Source organism: Ischnura elegans, chromosome 9 (genome assembly GCF_921293095.1).
Source record: "Ischnura elegans chromosome 9, ioIscEleg1.1, whole genome shotgun sequence".
NCBI lineage: Eukaryota > Metazoa > Arthropoda > Insecta > Odonata > Coenagrionidae > Ischnura > Ischnura elegans.
The window spans coordinates 81,403,101-81,421,129 of record NC_060254.1 but is presented as its reverse complement, the minus strand read 5'-3'; the positions used below and the strand labels follow the sequence as shown (position 1 = coordinate 81,421,129).

At 41.0% G+C, this 18,029-nt stretch overlaps 2 protein-coding genes across 2 annotated transcripts; both read right to left on the bottom strand.

The window, feature by feature from the left end:
• Positions 1–1,534: 1,534 nt before the first annotated feature.
• LOC124164975 (CCHC-type zinc finger nucleic acid binding protein-like) lies at positions 1,535–13,853 on the bottom strand. Its single transcript, XM_046542215.1, has 2 exons — positions 13,545–13,853; positions 1,535–1,609 (listed from the first exon to the last, which is right to left on the bottom strand). The coding sequence occupies exons 1-2, from the start codon at positions 13,851–13,853 to the stop codon at positions 1,535–1,537; spliced, it is 384 nt and encodes a 127-aa protein (XP_046398171.1).
• A 1,511-nt stretch (positions 13,854–15,364) lies between these two features.
• On the bottom strand, positions 15,365–16,539 carry LOC124164974 (trihelix transcription factor GTL1-like). Its single transcript, XM_046542214.1, has 2 exons — positions 16,434–16,539; positions 15,365–16,017 (listed from the first exon to the last, which is right to left on the bottom strand). Exons 1-2 carry the CDS (start codon positions 16,537–16,539, stop codon positions 15,365–15,367), a joined length of 759 nt encoding a protein of 252 aa, XP_046398170.1.
• Between the last annotated feature and the right edge of the window lie 1,490 nt (positions 16,540–18,029).

Here is an 18,029-nt window from a genome sequence, read left to right as displayed (position 1 = left end):
ATATGGGTCATTCCATGTGAATTCAACACACCTCTCAACCCGACCACATCAGATTTCTTTCAAATTTGGTGTATTCAATGGTACTGGTAAGTGATGGAAAAATACCAATTTGTAGAGGTAAATGATGATTTTGACAAAAGTTACAGGTCCGCAAATGTTGTGAATTTGTCGAAATTTCAGAGTGTCTTTCTAAATGCAAATGACTATAATTCCGGTTCTATTCAAGGTAGAAAAATGAAACTTATGTTTTTGGACAGGTAATTTGAAGGGCTTTACATTAATATACAACATGGCTACTTATAATAATTTCAATACTCGAGGTCATTGACCTTGACCTTGAATATCTCAAAACACCGCCCCTTCAATTTTTTTTATAAAAATATAAGTTATTCCTCATACATTTTACTACACGCATACAAAATATCAAGATGGCACACTTAAGGCATCACGCCGAAACAATTAATTGTCTACGGAACTACACAAGCAAAATGCAAGAAGTACCACTTAAATATGAAATGCCCATTGTTGAAGGTCATGGCTATATCATTGCAGTGTTACAGAAAACAATGTGATTTAGCTTCAATGAAAATACAGTAAAACTTGGTTTCAACTCACCTCATAAGTCTCCAATTAAATTGTTGATGTTCACCAGGTCTGATCAAGGGAGACTATGTCCTTCCAGTTAGTGTCAAAGGATCGAGCCTTGTGAGAATGTCATGTCTTTTGATGATATGATTGTCTGGTTTGGTAGGGAACAGAAACTATGGAGATGGTCCATATGGGTACAAGAATCAGGTCTGTACCTCATCTGTCTTTTGGTAAGTGTGTTCGACATATGCAACCCACCAGTGATTATTGTATAAATAGGCAACGAATCCATGTATGCCTGTAAACAGCATTTCTCTCACACTAGCTGTCACTGACTCTTCTCTACACTCTGATGAGATGGAATATGCCTTTGTCTTCACTAAACCTTTTTTAATAGGTATTACACAAAGAAGTTTATTGTACCTGTAATCATCCTAGTATTCTCGAAACGTTGCTTCAGCTTGGCCATGTCTTCATCATGATGGGAAATCGGTGTATAGTTGAAGGTACATGAAGGGATAGTTACTTTGCTACACTGAAACAACTCTCGTGCTGTCAATATATGGTTATCGGAAGGTCTCTTGAGGCTTGCAAGTGTGGCTAGTCTTTTTACAGTCCCTGCAACCCCATCACAAGGTCCTTTGCCATGAGCTGTTGTAAAAAAATGCCATTCTGCTGTGACATCAAAGTCTTCCTGATGGTAGCTCAGATTGGTTAATTCTTTCTGTTTTTGCATTGGGCAGCACATCCATCCGAAAAATAATAAATGTTATTTGGAGTTGAAAAGTTACATTTCAGGAAATTGATGAAATTGTGCTGGAAACAATACACACATACGCTATCATGATGAAGGCAGTCAGATATTTCTACATATGACACATGTTGTATTTTATTAGATGTAATGTCTCTACAGTAAGCCACAAATGGATGAATTGTGGCCTGTGAGTTATTCCAGTAAAATCCTTGAACTTCTGGATCCTTGATCCTTGAACTGAATCTTGAATGATGAAGGAGTAGTTCTCTGCAAAATCACAAACCACAAGATATTCATTCACTTTGAGTTCTTCTTTTGTAGTTTAAAAGAATTGTGACTGCTGTTGTGTTATGAATGAGTGTGGTATTAGATGCTTTCAACTGGATGAAAATGCTCCTAGGAAATTATCCGTTGATTTTGTTAAAATCTCTAAAACTGCCCTGCCAGTGGTTAACCAACACTTATTCAAAACTTCATCTATGCCAAGAGTAGAACCATACAAACAGTATGGGTTACACTAGCACCCGCTAGAATACAGTGCCTCGGCTGCAATTCACAAAATTTGGAGATTCCAATTTTTAAATCTGGATATGTTTCCTTGAAATATCTGTACATTTCCTTAGTGCAGCACTAGCTGCTTCTGCTTATGCAGTCTAACTCCATTTTCTTTCACCCACACATAGTCCTTTTTTCCTGGCATCATACGGCTCATTTTATAGTCACAGTAAAAGTCACGCACACATTGAACTGTATTCTCACATAATGTCTTACCTGGCTTTGGATTTGGTGTTTCTAAAATACCATGTTCTGCCACTAATTGTTTGGCTCTCCATACCATGTAATCTGAACCAGAAAATTCTCTCATGGTTTTCCTAACAATCCAGCTCTTTGGCAGCACAATCAGAATCTGTACCTTGTCACCTACACTGCCTGAACTATGAAACTTATCTTTGAGTTGGGGTATGATTTCACTGTCTGCATGTCCTACACTCTCTTCTTTTTCAGGTTGCACCAAAGTATGCCCTAAAAACTGAGGCTACCTTTTTCAATTTTTCTTTTGGGTAATTTTTCTCATTTTGAAGTCTTTTTTTCACAGGAGATTCACCTTAACACTGAAGGCTACTATTTAAATAATCCAGGGCAATAGCAGGTGCTATTTTATCTTCACTTACATCTTCTTTGGAAGTCCCTGGCATAGCAGAAGCTACTTCAGCATGTTCTGATAACTTCTGTGATAATTTTTTTCTGCATTTACAGCAAATTTTCCCACCTATAAATACATTAGGTGATTCATTTGCAATCCACTCCTGAACGTCTCTCAAATTTTTCTTTACTCTTGCATGGCCTTCTTCTTTAAATGGATTGCAACAGTACATTTTTGACTTGAAAGCCATTTTTCACAAACTACTGTTTCACATAAAAGATATAGTGCTAAAAATCACTCATGTACTTCACTGTAGTTCCAACTGAAGTCGCATCTCGGGACAAGCAACAGATAAGAAGCTTAAATGACTGTCTGATTCTTACTCATACACTTCACAGTAGTTCCAACTGAAGTGACATCCATGGGACAAGCAACAGATAAGTAGCTTTAATGACTGTATGATTCTCACTATAAATTAAACTCTCAGAATCTAATCAGATTAATCTCTCACAGCTTGATTCAATAATGAAAATATGTAATTAGGTTAACTGCAAATTAGTCTTAATTAGATTTACCCTTCAAGCGTGACTAATCATACCCCCTACTTCAAAATCTATATTATGTCGAAGGACACTTTTTATTTTTTTGGGGGGAAAACTACCCTTAAATGCTAAAACTTATAAAATTATATTTTAAAGTTAAATACGGTTAAATTTTAGTTTAAATTATTTTTGTAATTATTTTGTTATGTTTGAAAAATAATTTTAGAGTACTTCAACCCTTAAAAATCAATCCTTATTGGGGGTTTATGTAAAAACATTATTTTCCCGAAAAATATAAATTATTTATCACATTGTGCTGATTTAAGAATGCCGTTGCTTGAAAAAGGTACAATTTCATTATGAAAATTGTCAACCCTTAAAAACCACCCAATGTAATACATATATACTTGCAATGCTTGTTAACCACTATAATTGGCATACATAGGAAAAAAGTCAAATCATAGTTCATTTAACATTTATTCAAACAAAAATACTCTGAATATTTACACACAGAGACAAAAATAAAACTTAAACTAGGTAATACAAAAATGAATTTTTGAATCATTTTAATTTACATTATCATCATCGTGCTCGACGTCATCTTCGTATATTTCTAATACAGCTGCCCTATTGTTACAATTCTCACCAGAGCACCCAGAACAAGTTGAATTGCAATATAGTCCAACTTTTCTGCAGCCACATGAAACGCCACAACCTTTTTTACAATTACAAAAAATCATATTTAGAAGTTCTGTAGGTGCTGGCGGTTTATTCATTTTAATAGGATGCATTAAAACCTTCCTTTAAGAACCATCCCCAATTGTCTGTCGGCTGAATGCTTTTATTTTCAAGCCACTGCTGAATTTGGTAAAACAGTAAAACCCCTCTTTTACACTTTTGAGGGGGACAAGGAAAAAAAGTGTAAATCGCGGGAAAGTGTAAAATCGAGGTTAGGCACAATTTAATGAAAAATAAACCCTTTAAATATAGTTAAATGTTCTATTTTTCATATGAATCATGTTCTAAATTAATAGTAAGAATAAAACCTTTAATTATGATAACAAAAAATTCTTTATTAGTGCTGACCTCTCGATGAGGTATATCATACAAAACTTCAGTCTTCTGAAAGAGATCCTTTAACGCAGATAATTGCTGATAAATAAGTAAAACGGATAAACATATCCCATTAACTCCATAAAATTTAAAAAAATCTTCTAAAGTTAAAATATTTTAATCTTTGGACAAACTAAAAAAAATGTTTGACTTAAAATCCATTTAACATATAATTAAAAACAATATGTATCAACCTTAACTCTCAAAAAGTCTTCTCAAAATTTAAAACATATAATTTTATATCACCGAATTTAAATTAAGCATTCTGGGATGAATTCAGTGATGAAAAAAGAAGCAGCATTACAATATGTTCTTTTAATTAGCCTTTTTCTGGAAATATTCCATTATCTTTGTTTGTGTAATGTCTGCACATTAATATAAGGAGCCACTTTTAAGAACTGTCTTTATTCTCTAGATCACACTCCATGACAACCCATAACAATTCAATAAACAAAACACACCAATACACCACTTAACAATTCAATAAACAAAACACACCAATACACCACATCTCCTCCCCCCATACTCCGAAGACCACTGTTCATAACAAATTCAAATTTAGCAAGCATGAACATCAAATAATATATAATGCTTACATGTTTAACCTTTCCACCTGCCTGCGCTCTCGCACAGGGTAACGCCTCTCTATTCTCTGTTTTGGACTATCAGATTTAACTAATTGCCGTGAAGTTAAGTTAGGTGAAGTGACGTCATGCTGAGGCAAATCAGACTTCAGCCTAGCGTATTCACTGCTAGAATGATGAGGCGGTGTATTCTTGGGACTGTACTGTTGAGATGGTGTGCTCTGCAGAGGTGACCCCCCCTCCTTCGACAGCCTGTCGTCTGTCACTCTAGGCAACAATAATTGTTCCGGTGGAATCACCTTATCAGGTACAATTGAAGGCATGAGAGGCTCACTATTTAGGTCTATAATTTGATCCCCGCACGGGGGGAAGAGAGTAATCTCTTCCTTTGGGGAGTCGCGCCCCCACGGACCCGAGCCCACCGGGGAGACAACCTCGTCAAAAAACCCTTCGTACGCTAGGATAGCGTCCAGACAGCATGTGACTCTGCTGTGCTGAGTAGCCGAAACATCTGGCGTCCAGATTCACCCACGTGTTTGCCGTGCGTGGAGACCCGTACAAGGGGGAGAAGGGGATCCTGGTGGGTGAGTTCTCCGGCACCCAGCTGGGCGTCGGAAACCCGGTATGGGCCGGAGTTCAACACCCCACTTCGGCCCTGGATTCCCCGAAAAACGGGCGGCCGAGAAGAGCCCAGCTCGGTCAATCGGCTCCTGGCGGCTGGGGAGCTTGGCGGTTCCTTCCGAGCGTACGCCAGGACGGGTTAGTGCTGGAGATATGGGGGTCTCCGTAGGGCGGCCGAAGGTGCGTGGGTTCGGAGGGCCCCCGCGCTGGAGGTTCTAACCCAAAAGAGATCCCCTATCAAAGGTTCCTATATCCCTCGGGTAGCCCTGGCGACCACACCGGATCTCGGTGTGGCGTCCCGAATGTGTGGCTCCGTGGTGGGTGGGGAGCCCAGGGGATGAATTTCTGTTTTGAGTCCATGGATAACAACTTTCTTCCTCCAACGAAAAGATCCCGTCCGGAAGTGGGCGGGGGAGAAAGTAAGTCTACCGCATGTCGGAAATTCCTTGTTATGAGATGTGCTAATGATGGTGAGACCCTGACAAAGGTATCTCCCTTTCTAATAAGACGAGTTCTGTCGGCAGCGATACCCGGTGACTTAGAATCGGCCAAAAAATTAAGGGATGGATCACTGTTAATTAAAACCAGCAACGAAACACAAAGCGAAAAGTTATTGAAAATGACTAAATTTAACGAAATACCGGTTAAGGTCCAGGTGCACCAAACACTCAATACATGTCGGGGAGTCATTTCGCATTACGACCTACTCTACGTCTCTGAAGATGAGATAAAGAGTGAGTGGTGCAAAGCAGGCGTGGAAAATCTCAGTCCTCGGGTCCATCTGGTTCGCCTACGCGTAGCCAACCAGAGTCTATGGAAGAAGACGAATATATTTCCGAGTCAGAAATCATCCGGGCGAAGGCTAAGGAGAGAAGACGCATTAAGCGTTGACTCTCCCTTTGGCAGTTTTAAATTAATTTATCTATTCATTTATTTATTTAATTTTTATCAATTTTTAATGGCTTTTATCATACAGTGGAACTGTAACGGTTTTTATCGGCATAAGGAGGAGCTAGACATTTTAATCAGAGATTTTAACCCGTCCTGTATATGTCTGCAGGAAACACGTTTTAAGGACTCGGACAAGGGATTTTTAAAACATTTTAACGCTTTTAGATTGGACGATACCAGCGGCCAACGAGCCCATGGTGGAGTTTCGGTTTTTGTCCGGGAGGCTCTTTACACCTCCCGAATAAATCTTAACACGCCGTTCCAAGCGGTAGCGGTGACGGTGCACGCTCCCGAGGCGATAACGGTGTGCAACGTTTACCTGCCGGAGGGTGCACCCGTCACCCGTTTTAATCTAGAATCCCTTGTTCATCAGCTACCTCAGCCTTTTATTTTACTCGGAGATTTCAATGCTCACGATCGTCTATGGGGAAGCACCCCGGAACAGTGCAACCGTAGGGGACGTATTTTATCAAGTTTTATTAGTGATTTTAACCTAATTTTGCTCAATAACGGCGAGAAAACCCGTTTTAACTCTTATAGCGGCGATTATTCCTCCATTGACTTGGGTATTGTATCGACTAGTTTGGTCAATAAACTCAAACTCTCTGTGCATAAGGATCTTAGTGGGAGCGATCACTTTCCCCTTATAATCAAAAGGGAGCAAAATTTAAACCCCGATTTTATTAGACCAGGCTGTTGGATTGTCCGGAAAGCTGATTGGCATCTTTTTAACTCAAATTTTAACTACGTGTGGGATAAAAACAACGACTGTGTAACAAACGTAAATCTTTTGACATCCAGCATCATTCAAGCCGCCGAAATTAGCATACCACGATCTCGAAGCATCCTTCCAAGAAATGCTGTGCCATGGTGGAATGAAACCTGCGCAGAAGCCATTAAAAAACGTAAGAAAGCTCTCCGAATTTTCAACAAGTATCCTACAGCAAATAATCTCTCCGCTTTTCGGCGACTAAGAGCGAAAGCGCGTCAGGTAATAAAGGACGCAAAGAGGATTTCTTGGATGAATTTTGTCTCCGGTGTCAACCACAGGACTCCACTTGCACAGGTATGGCGTAAGGTGAGGAGCATATCGGGTAGCAGCCAGCATCTAGGTATATCCTTCCTAGAAGTCGAAGGAAAGGTTATCACTTCTCCAGCTGCGATAGGGAACGTATTCGCCCAATTACTCGCCAAAGTGAGCAGCGACGAATGCTATGAACCTTCTTTTGCGATCCTCAAGAAAAGGCTCGAGAACGTCCCTATATCCTTTATGGAGCCTAAAACAACGGCAGACTACAATATGCCATTTACCATTTGGGAGCTGAAATCTGCCATCCATGACTCCCACGACACGTCCCCAGGACCCGACGAGATCCACAATGCCTTCCTCCGAAATCTATCGGAATCGGCGTTGCTGGAAATCCTTGAAACTTTTAATCAGCTCTGGGCCAATGGGGATTTTCCTCCGTCCTGGCGGGAGTCCGTCATTGTTCCCATCCCAAAACATGGAAAAGACCGAGCTGATCCGAATTCTTACCGGCCGATTTCTCTCACCAGCTGCCTGTGCAAGTTAATGGAGCGAATGGTAAATCGACGTCTCATTTGGTAGCTGGAGCGTCGAAAACTCCTCTCTAGGATACAATGCGGATTCAGAAAGAACCGTTCCACAATGGACCACTTGGTTAGAATTGAAAATTTCATCCAAGAAGCCTTCCTTCTCCGCCAACACGTAGTCGGTGTATTTTTCGACTTAGAGAAGGCTTACGACCGGGTCTGGCGACGTAAGATTCTACGCGTATTACGCGAGTGGGGTTTTAGAGGCTGTTTGCCCATTTTTATACAAAAATTTTTAACCAACCGTGTTTTTAAAGTAAGGACGGGACAGTTGTTGTCAAATTTTTACCCTCTTGACAACGGAGTTCCCCAAGGCTCCGTTCTGAGCGTGACGTTGTTCGCTATTGCGATCAATGACATAGCTCACTGCATCAAGGAGCCAGTGTTAGGGTCACTGTTTGTGGATGATCTCGCGATTTTCTGCAGATCATCTAGGGTCGTGAATGCATCGCGTATGGCGCAACTCACCATCAATAAACTTCACAAATGGACCCAAAATAACGGCTTCCTTTTCTCTTTGGAGAAAACAAAGTGCGTTCACTTTTCTCGCACTCGGGGCGTCCATGTAAATCCCACGTTACACCTAGGTGGTAGAAACCTCTCATTTGTGGAATCAGTCCGTTTTCTGGGGATGACCCTCGACCACAAACTCAACTGGAAGGAGCACATTAATTCTGTCAAGGTAAACTGTTTGAAGTCTTTGAACATTTTAAAGTTTTTAAGCCACGCATCTTGGGGAGCAGACCGCACCACCTTAATTTTACTTTACCGCACACTGGTGCGGTCGAAATTAGACTACGGCTCATTCGTGTATGCGTCCGCTCGCGAGACGTATTTGAAAGCACTTAATTCAGTGCACAACGCAGGTCTGCGACTATGCACTGGGGCGTTTAGGACCAGCCCGATTCCCAGTATATATACCGACGCAGGCGAGCCTCCTCTATGCTACCGAAGGACCTGGCTTCTTTGTAGCTACGTTTCCAAAATTTTAGCAATGACGAGTCACCCATGTTATAGTTTACTTTTTAAACCCCGTTTTATTAATGTTTTTAACCGAAGGACTAAAGCAACCAGACCAGTAAGCGTTCGTTTTAACGATTTTATTCGCGGATGCGAATTCACGCTACCTGAAGTGTATCCTGTTTCATTCTCGGAACACCCCCCTTGGATCACTCCCACTCCGGTGGTGAATATTCTTTCACGATCTCGACCGAAGTCTTCCACAACTCCCTCGGAGTACCAGCGTTTGTTTGCCATGTTCCGATGGAATCACCCCAACCTTACCCCCGTTTACACTGACGGTTCGAAAGGTAACTCTGCTTGTGCATGTGCAGTGTTCTCCCCTATCCACGGGAACATCAGAGCAAAGCTTCACCCGATGTGCAGTGTGTACACGGCGGAGCTTTATGCCATAAGGACAGCTCTAGAAGCCCTAGGTGACCACGGCGGCTCCTTTGTCATATGCACTGACTCCAGGAGCTCGCTACAAGCCATCTCTGGCTTCTCACCCGTGCACCCGATCGTGCAAGAAATACACTCTCTCCTGCTGACCCTTCCGAGAAAGGGTTTGAATATCCATTTTCTGTGGGTACCGGGACATGAGGGGATAGCCGGGAATGAGATAGCAGACGCTATGGCCAAGGAAGCTCTGAATAACGAAGTTCTTGTCTCAACGCTGGTTCCCCACGAGGACTTACGAGCATCTCTAAGAAACGTGGTATTTGGAAAATGGAGGGAGTCATGGAGGATTCTAAATAATAACAAGCTCCGTGGCATCAAGGACATGGTAGCAGCGTGGCCCTCCTCAGCTCGTAGTAATCGGAGAGAGGAAGTAGTACTTACACGATTGAGGATAGGGCACAGCCCCCTGACCCATGCGTATCTCTTTACTGAAGAGAAGGAACCTCCCCAATGTGGGGATTGTAAATGTCCATTAAGTATTAGACACATCATGCTAGATTGTGTTAAGTACCGCGAAGCGCGAAGACGAAATAATCTAGGGGGAGACCTAAAAACCCTTTTAGGAGACCACCCTACCAACTTAATCTGTACATTTCGGTTTCTCAGAGAAATAAACATTTTTAATAAAGTCTAATTATGTACACTTTCAACGAAGACATCAGATGCAGTAGATTACTTTATACATAACTTTTGTAATTAAATAGCACAGTAGTGGTGCAAAATGACCTTGCCGTCGACGCACCCTAAATCCAAATACTACTACTACTACTACTCTATAATTTGATCGATATGACGTTTCCAAATGTCATCATTCTTTAATTTCACCAAGTATGATACTGCACTCAGTATCTTAACAATTACTGCTCCTATCCATTTATTTCTGCCTCTGTAATCCCGTACAACTACAGGTTGACCCTCAGATAACATTCTCGTCTTACAACCCCCATAATTTGCAACTTGCTTACTCTGTTTATTGTATACATAACTTTGAAGATTAGGTCTAATGAGATCTAACCTTGTTCTGATTGGTCGCCCAAACATTAACATAGCTGGCGTTTCATTAGTTGTTAAATGTACCGAATTTCTATAAACAAGTAGAAATTTATATAAAGCCATATTTACATTGTCATTACTCCTTAAAGCTAGGTTAACACGCTTTTTTATATTCTTCACAGAATTTTCTGCTTGACCATTTGTAGCTGGATGGTAAGGTGGCGATAAGGTATGCTTAATGCCATTGCATCTTAGAAAATCCTTAAATTCACCAGAATTGAAGGGTGGACCATTATCTGAAAATATTTGTTGCGGTAAACCAAACCTTGCAAACAAAGCACTTAATTTTGTAATAGTCTGATTAGCTGATGTTGAGCTTACCTCTTCCACCTCCAACCATTTACTATGAGCATCTACTATAACAAGATATAGTTTGTTACTTACAGGCCCTAAGAAATCAACATGTAAACGTTCCCACACACTCTTGGGATACTCCCACACATGTAGGTTACACTTTTTAGGGTTCTGCCTCACAGACAAGCAAGGTGGGCAACTGTTGGCTAAATTCTCAAGGTCTGAGTCTAAACCTGGCCACCAAAAATACGAACGAGCCATGGCTTTCATCTTAACAATGCCAAGGTGTCCGCAATGCAACTCTGTTAATAATGGCTTACGTAAACTATGAGGTACAACTATCCTATGCCCCCAAACAATAATACCATTTTCAATAGCTAATTCACCTTGCCGCTGGAAATACGGTTTTAATTCATTGTCCATATTTGAGTGGTTATTTGGCCAACCATACAATACATAGTTGTACACTTTCCTTAACAAAACATCCCTTTTTGTTTCCTCTATAACGTTATTAAAATCAACTGGTATGTCATTCTCTTGAATAAATTGCAAATAAGTACCTACATAATTTACATCCTCTGACTCAAACTGAAATTCTTTTACATTCAAAGGCAATCTAGATAAGCAATCGGCGTTTGCATTATCCTGTGATTTAACATATTTAATATCAAAGTCATAATTCGTTAAGAACAGCGCATAGCGCTGAAGTCTGCTTGCTGCATAAGCAGGTAAACCTTTCTTTGATCCAAAAATAGATATCAATGGTTTGTGATCAGTTATTAAAGTAAACTTTCTACCATACAAATATTGATTAAACTTTCGCACACCATAAATAATACCTAAAGCCTCCTTGTCTATGACACTGTACCCCATTTCAGCCTTTGATAAGGTCCTTGATGCATAACAAATTGGTTTCTCAGAACCATCCTTCTGTAACTGACTTAATACACAGCCTAAACCATAGCTAGAACTATCAGTAGCTAATCTTACCGGTAGGTTAGGGTCATAATGTGCCAATATTGGAGCTGAAACTAATTTATTCTTGATTAGCTTGAATGCTTGTTCACATGAGATTGACCACTCAAAAACACTATCTTTCCTCAACAAACTATACAAAGGTGCTGCAATAGTAGATAAATGAGGCACATATTTTCCATAATAATTAACCATACCTAAAAATGCCTTTAATTGTGAAACATCAGTGGGAGTAGGCGCCTTTTCAATAGCGCTTATTTTAGATGGCGATGTACTTAGGCCATCCTCACTCAAAACATAACCCAAGTAGCTTTGAACGTAGGTTTTCGCAGCGAGGGGCATCGTTGATAATGGCTTCCGGGTGCAGCTGCGTGTTGCGCTTTGTCGTGCGAGCTTTCGCGACCGTTGCAGGACGCATCATCGGGCGATGAATGCCCGCCCGATGATGCGTCCTGCAACGGTCGCGAAAGCTCGCACGACAAAGCGCAACACGCAGCTGCACCCGGAAGCCATTATCAACCATAACCCAAGTACTCAATTGACTTGCGAAAAAATTCACACTTTTTTTTACTCACACTGAGACCACTCACTTTTAATCTATTGCAAACTTCATATAACCTTTCCTTGTGAACATCATTATTTTCCCCAGTAATCAAAATGTCATCAAGGAAACAAACAACTCCTGGAATACCAGCGAGAATGGTTTCCATTATTTTCTGAAAAATACCTGGTGCAGAGGCCACTCCATAGGGAACTCTATTGTACATAAATAGCCCTTTTGTAGTACTTATAGTACACAATTTCTTTGATTGGTCATCTAAGCATATCTGCTGATAAGCTTGGGATAGGTCCATTTTGGAGAAAGTTCTACCTTTTTGTAACGTATTAAAAAGATCTTCAATCCTAGGTATTGGATGTCTATTGATGATTAGCGAATCATTTAGTGAAGAAACCCTGAAATCTGCACACAAACGTAATTCCCCGGTTTTTTTTACTAGTGGAACAATGGGACTTCCCCATTCACTATCACTCACAGGTGACAAAATACCTTCCCTTACCAATCTATCTATCTCAGCCTCTACCTTGTTCTTCAGGGAGAAAGGTATCGGCCTAGGCTTCAGAAATCTAGGCACAACATTATCTTTTAAAACTAACCTAGCTGGCTCACCCTTATAACAGCCTAATTTATCAGTAAACACCTCAGGAAACTTTTGATATAAACTATTAACTATTTTAAATTCTGCATCTATTATACTACATAAATCCCTACTATGCTCTGAGTTAGTGCTCATAATAATATTACTAACCCCACTAGGTATTTTAATTACCAACCCAAGATCACGGATCCAGTCTCTGCCCATTAAAGGATTTGCTCCCTTAGCTATTACATATAAGGATAACTGTTTACATATATTTCTATATTTTACCATTACGCTCAATTTCCCTAATGGTTTGATAGGCTGGCTTGTATATGAGCTTAATACCAAATTGGTACTTAGTAACTTTACTGAAGTAAACTTGTCTTGATAACATTGTTCATTTATGACACTGACACAAGCACCACTATCTACTTCAAAATACAAAAGCTTATCTTCAACTTGCAATTTTACCATAATAGGCCTTACCCTATCATTGGTTTCATCAACCTCATTAGCTTTACTTACATTAAATAGATTAGTTAAATCATATATATAATCATTAGTTGGCTTATTTTGCTTGGAATCGTCAGTAGTAGGCTTGTTTAGCATACAATCATTAGAATCACAGGGTTCACAATAGTGATTAGATGGCTTAGTACTAAAATTATTAGGCTTTGGATTTGACACACCCCTATCTTGACTTCGACAAACCTGTGACAAGTGGCCTACTTTGCCACACTTATAGCACTTGTATGACTTGAATTTACACATATTGGCCCTATGGCCTGACTTCCCACAACAATAACACTTTACATCACTAGACACTCTCTCCTCCCTCCTTTGGTTTGTGGGACGTTGTTGTTGCCGGTTCACGTGAGAACAGCTGCCACTGCGATGCGTTGTCCCCATAGCCGCCGACGTCGTCGCCAAACCCTTCCGCCTGGCGTTGTAGTTAAGTTGACTTGTTTGTGGATTCCCTCGCGCCATCAACGTCGCTGCATCGTGGTCAGCCATCTCCATGTTGGTAGCTATCGTTACTGCCTTTTCAAAAGTAAGGTCTGTTTCCCCCAGCAGCCGCCTCTTAATTGCGTCACTACGGATACCGCTGACCAGTCTATCTCTCAAATAATCCGACAGATTATTTCTAAATTCACAAAACATTGAAAGTTCCTTTAACTGTACCACATAATCGGAAATTGACTCGTGCTCCCGCTGGCTCCGTAAACTAAACTTATAACGCTCCGAAATAAATGATGGCTTTGGGCTTAAGTGCGTTGTTACTAGCTGCACTAATTGTTCAAATGTCTTAGTTGCCGGCTTATCTGGTGCACACAAATTTTTTACTAAATTGTAAGTTTTATGCCCAATTACTGTTAACAAGGTAGGCACTTTTTTCTCGTCCTTAATGTCGTTTGCATCAAAAAATAGTTCTAAACGCTCAATATACGAAGACCACGTCTCTTCAGCCGCGTCAAATGTATTCATTGAGCCGATGAGTCCCGCCATTTCGCCGTCACCAAAAAATCTATCTTCCTGCACTCGAACTTGGTACTTTTACTATCACGATCACGCTCAATCACGGCTACGCCCTTCCGCTGTTGACCGTAATTACGTGAATTCGTGCTTCCTCATCGCCAAAAATGTAATGTCTGCACATTAATATAAGGAGCCACTTTTAAGAACTGTCTTTGAGTCCGTTCTGGGAGCTCGCTATCGCGCTCTTAGCGCCACACGCTTACTTCGCCGTTCGGGGAGGCTTTTGGCGCTCTGTACTATGAAGCTCCCCGAACGCAAATTTAGCACTCGTCGCGTCGTCGCTACGGAGCTCCCAAAACACAATTTGAAAGCGCGTATTTCAAAATGGCGTCTTTGGATGACAATTTGGAAAGACGAAGGGCAATTTTGTCAGCGGTGAATTTGATTGTCCAAGACTTCATTGCCGACTCCGAATCAAGCTCAGATGAGGACTTAAATGTGGCAGAGAGAATGGTTTTGAGAAGACGTAGGAAAGTGCCACGTCTTCAAAATTATGTTGAAGAGGTTTTGCCGCAGTGGACAGATGTTGACTTCAAGTCACATTTTAGGTATTAGAAGAAGACGCTGCAACTTGATTGGCCACATCATGAGGCATAATGAGCTGATGAAAATGACAATCATCAAAGGAAAAGTGGACGGGAAGAACGGCAGGGGAAGACCTCGCATTAGTTCTATAGGACAAGTAATTAAGGATGTGAAAGAGAAGAAATACGTAGGCATGCAAAAGGTAGCTGATAAAAGAGTAGAGTGGAGAGCCGCGTCAAACCAATCCTAGGATTGCTGACCCTTGATGATGAATTGCTAAGTAGGAAATTCTACCTTGCAAAATCTAATAACTTTATCCTTTTACTTATCACGTTGAATACTGGATATTTAATTCCAATCCATTTGGAACTAGCAGTTTAAAGGGGTTCCAACCAAGATGTATTATTTTGAAAGTTGTTTCAACTAAAAGTATGAAAATAAAACGTGATTGATATAAATGAATTCAAAAATTATATTTTATTTAACAAATCATCTAATTTGGCCAATAATGCGTCCTGCTTAGCCATCCTCTCCCGGTGGCGCCTTTCCTTTCCTTCCTCAGCTATGCGCCGGCTTTCCAGTATGGCTGAGGAGAGGTCTTCCGTCTTTTTCCCTAGACGCTTCTTGGGCGGTGGTGCTGGAGAAGCATCATCCTCCACGTCTTCTTCTGCTTTTCTTCTCCTGGAACCTCCGGAGCTAGATGAGGCCAGTGCCACTGGCTCCATATAAGGGCGTTCGCCCAGGAGACTTTCCATTGCCTCCAAGTATGCCCACGTTCTAGGGCCGTTGCCAGACTTCGCATTATGGTCTTTGATGTTTTTATAAGTTCTCCTCATGCCATTGAATTTAGTCTGGCATTGCGGCCCGGTCACTTCGTGGCCATGCGTTCGTAAAACGCTGGCAATTCTCTCCCATGCCTTCTTATGGCTCACTTTGCCGCCAACTAAATCCCCTTCGTACCCTCTGTATGTATCTACGAGGAGGAGGATGGCGGCATGAGGCCACTTGAAGGCAGAGACCACATCTGCATCTGCCCCATCCCTGGAGCATCCTGGTCCTGGCTCGTCAGACTGTTTGTCTTGAGCCAATGCGGCCTCCATTAGGGCCTGGGCGTAGGCCAAATCTAAAAAAAATAGAAAATTGAAAAAAATATGCCCAAATTAACAAATAGGGTCCGAAATCACTGGAAAATATTGCCTCAGAATCAAAAACCAAAATGTAATGGAATTCCCGAAAACCTTTTTGGCTATCACTCACCCACCCCCACGACCCCTCCTAAATTCCACAACTGGTTTTCACTAAACAATATTCTTACCGCGAAAATGATTTTACCGAGAATAACCTGAGAAATTTTGTTTATGATTTCAAGAGTGATGAACATCAATGTTAAGTAATTTATGTTCTCACGGCGCATAAAACGTAGATTGTGAGTATTCAGACTTATAAAAACTGAACGCTACATTATGCAACATACAGTTAGCAAATTTAAAACAGAAGGTATTCATATGAAACCATGTATTCATAAATTCATACACTTACCTTTTTGCGCTCTTTCAGCATCAGCTGGGGAAACTTTCTCCAATACTGATTTTCCGCCGACAGGGTCCTCAAATCGCACTTCCACCGATTCAAACGAGGCCGCCATTTTTTCTGTGTCTGTGTTTGTATTTGTAAACAACGACATGACAACGAGCGTTCGGGGAGCCAGTTGGCGCAATTTGGCGCTGATAGCATCTCGTGCCTCACCTCTCTGGCGATAGCGTTGAAAGCACGAAGTAATGACGTCGGCGCTATCAAATAATGACGACACGACTTCGCTCACAGCGCCGTGAGCGAGCTCCCCGAACGGCAATAGCGCGCTATCAGCGCCAAAAGCGAGCTCCCCGAACGCACCCTTTATTCTCTAGATCACACTCCATGACAACCCATAACAATTCAATAAACAAAACACACCAATACACCACTTAACAATTCAATAAACAAAACACACCAATACACCACAGTTTGCTTGGTCATTTCATTTGTGCAAATTATTTCTACTCTTTTTTCTATGATGTCCAACAGCTCTAATTCTTTCTCATTTCCTGCAACAGTTGGTAAATGTAGCCTCGGTGCACTGACAGCAGACATAGCATTGATTGCGCTTTCTTTTCGCATTTATGTATCATCATCATCATCCTCACTTGCTGTCTCATCACTGTCATGCAGGTCAATAGCTTCATCAATAGTAAGTGACTTACATGATGAGAATAGCTTATCAACTCCCACAAAATCTGAAAAACTGATTTCATCTCCAAATAATGGCAACTGATCATTGGCTCCCAAAGTTATATTACCACCTCTCCCTTCTTCCAGTGATTCTACACCATCCTGTTCCAAGTTGCAGTCTTCAGAAAAACTAAATTCTGCTTTTTTAAAAGAATTTGCAATTTTTCCCTTGTCAACTTCTTTCCAAGATAGTGTAGTGCATCTAAAACTGATACTTTGAAGCTCTTTGGGTTCCTCCCACTGTCTATAAAATTAATTGCTTTTCTTACTAGAATCCTGCGGTAGTTGGATTTGAATGCATGGATTATCCCTAAATCTAATGGCTGTGATGGCTGGTACAATTTGGTAGGAAGAACACCAGTTTAATATTCCTCAAATTCATATTTTTTGGGTGGGCTGGGTATTGGTCTAAAAATACTACAATTTTTTGGTTTTATCCACCCATCTTGGCATCTAGAGCCTGCATTTGTTCCTGAAAGAAATGTGACGTCATCCAAGCTTTGGTATTAGCGGGATAGGTTGTGGGATATGTCTTGATATTTTTAAAACATCTGGGATTTTTGGATTTTCCAATGACAAATGGCCTAAACTTTTCACTACCATTAGCACCTAACAATACTGTTAAACGAGCTTTGCTATGCTTCCCACCATGGCAAGATTCACCTCTAAAGTCTTATGGGGAAGTCTATTGAAAAAAAGGCCCTTCTCATCTAAATTGAAAATGTCTTTTGGAGCATACCCTTCTATATGCTCACTTAGGGGCCTATTCTGTAACAGATAGCGGCTCCGCTATCACGACGAAGATGCTATTTCTGGCGCAATATTACGCCCCCCCGATTCACTATCTCAAAATAGCGGCCCCTAAGC

Bases quoted from the DNA above. Each gene is read 5' to 3' on its own strand.
- LOC124164975 (XM_046542215.1), bottom strand. From the start codon at position 13,853: ATGGAGATGGCTGACCACGATGCAGCGACGTTGATGGCGCGAGGGAAT. The intron at 1,610-13,544 runs GTTTGTCGAAGT...GTGATTTTGCAG, and splicing joins AAGTAGGCCACTTGTCACAG to AGAACTACTCCTTCATCATT.
- LOC124164974 (XM_046542214.1), bottom strand. From the start codon at position 16,539: ATGGCGGCCTCGTTTGAATCGGTGGAAGTGCGATTTGAGGACCCTGTC. The intron at 16,018-16,433 runs GTAAGTGTATGA...TATTTTTTTTAG, and splicing joins TGCTGAAAGAGCGCAAAAAG to ATTTGGCCTACGCCCAGGCC.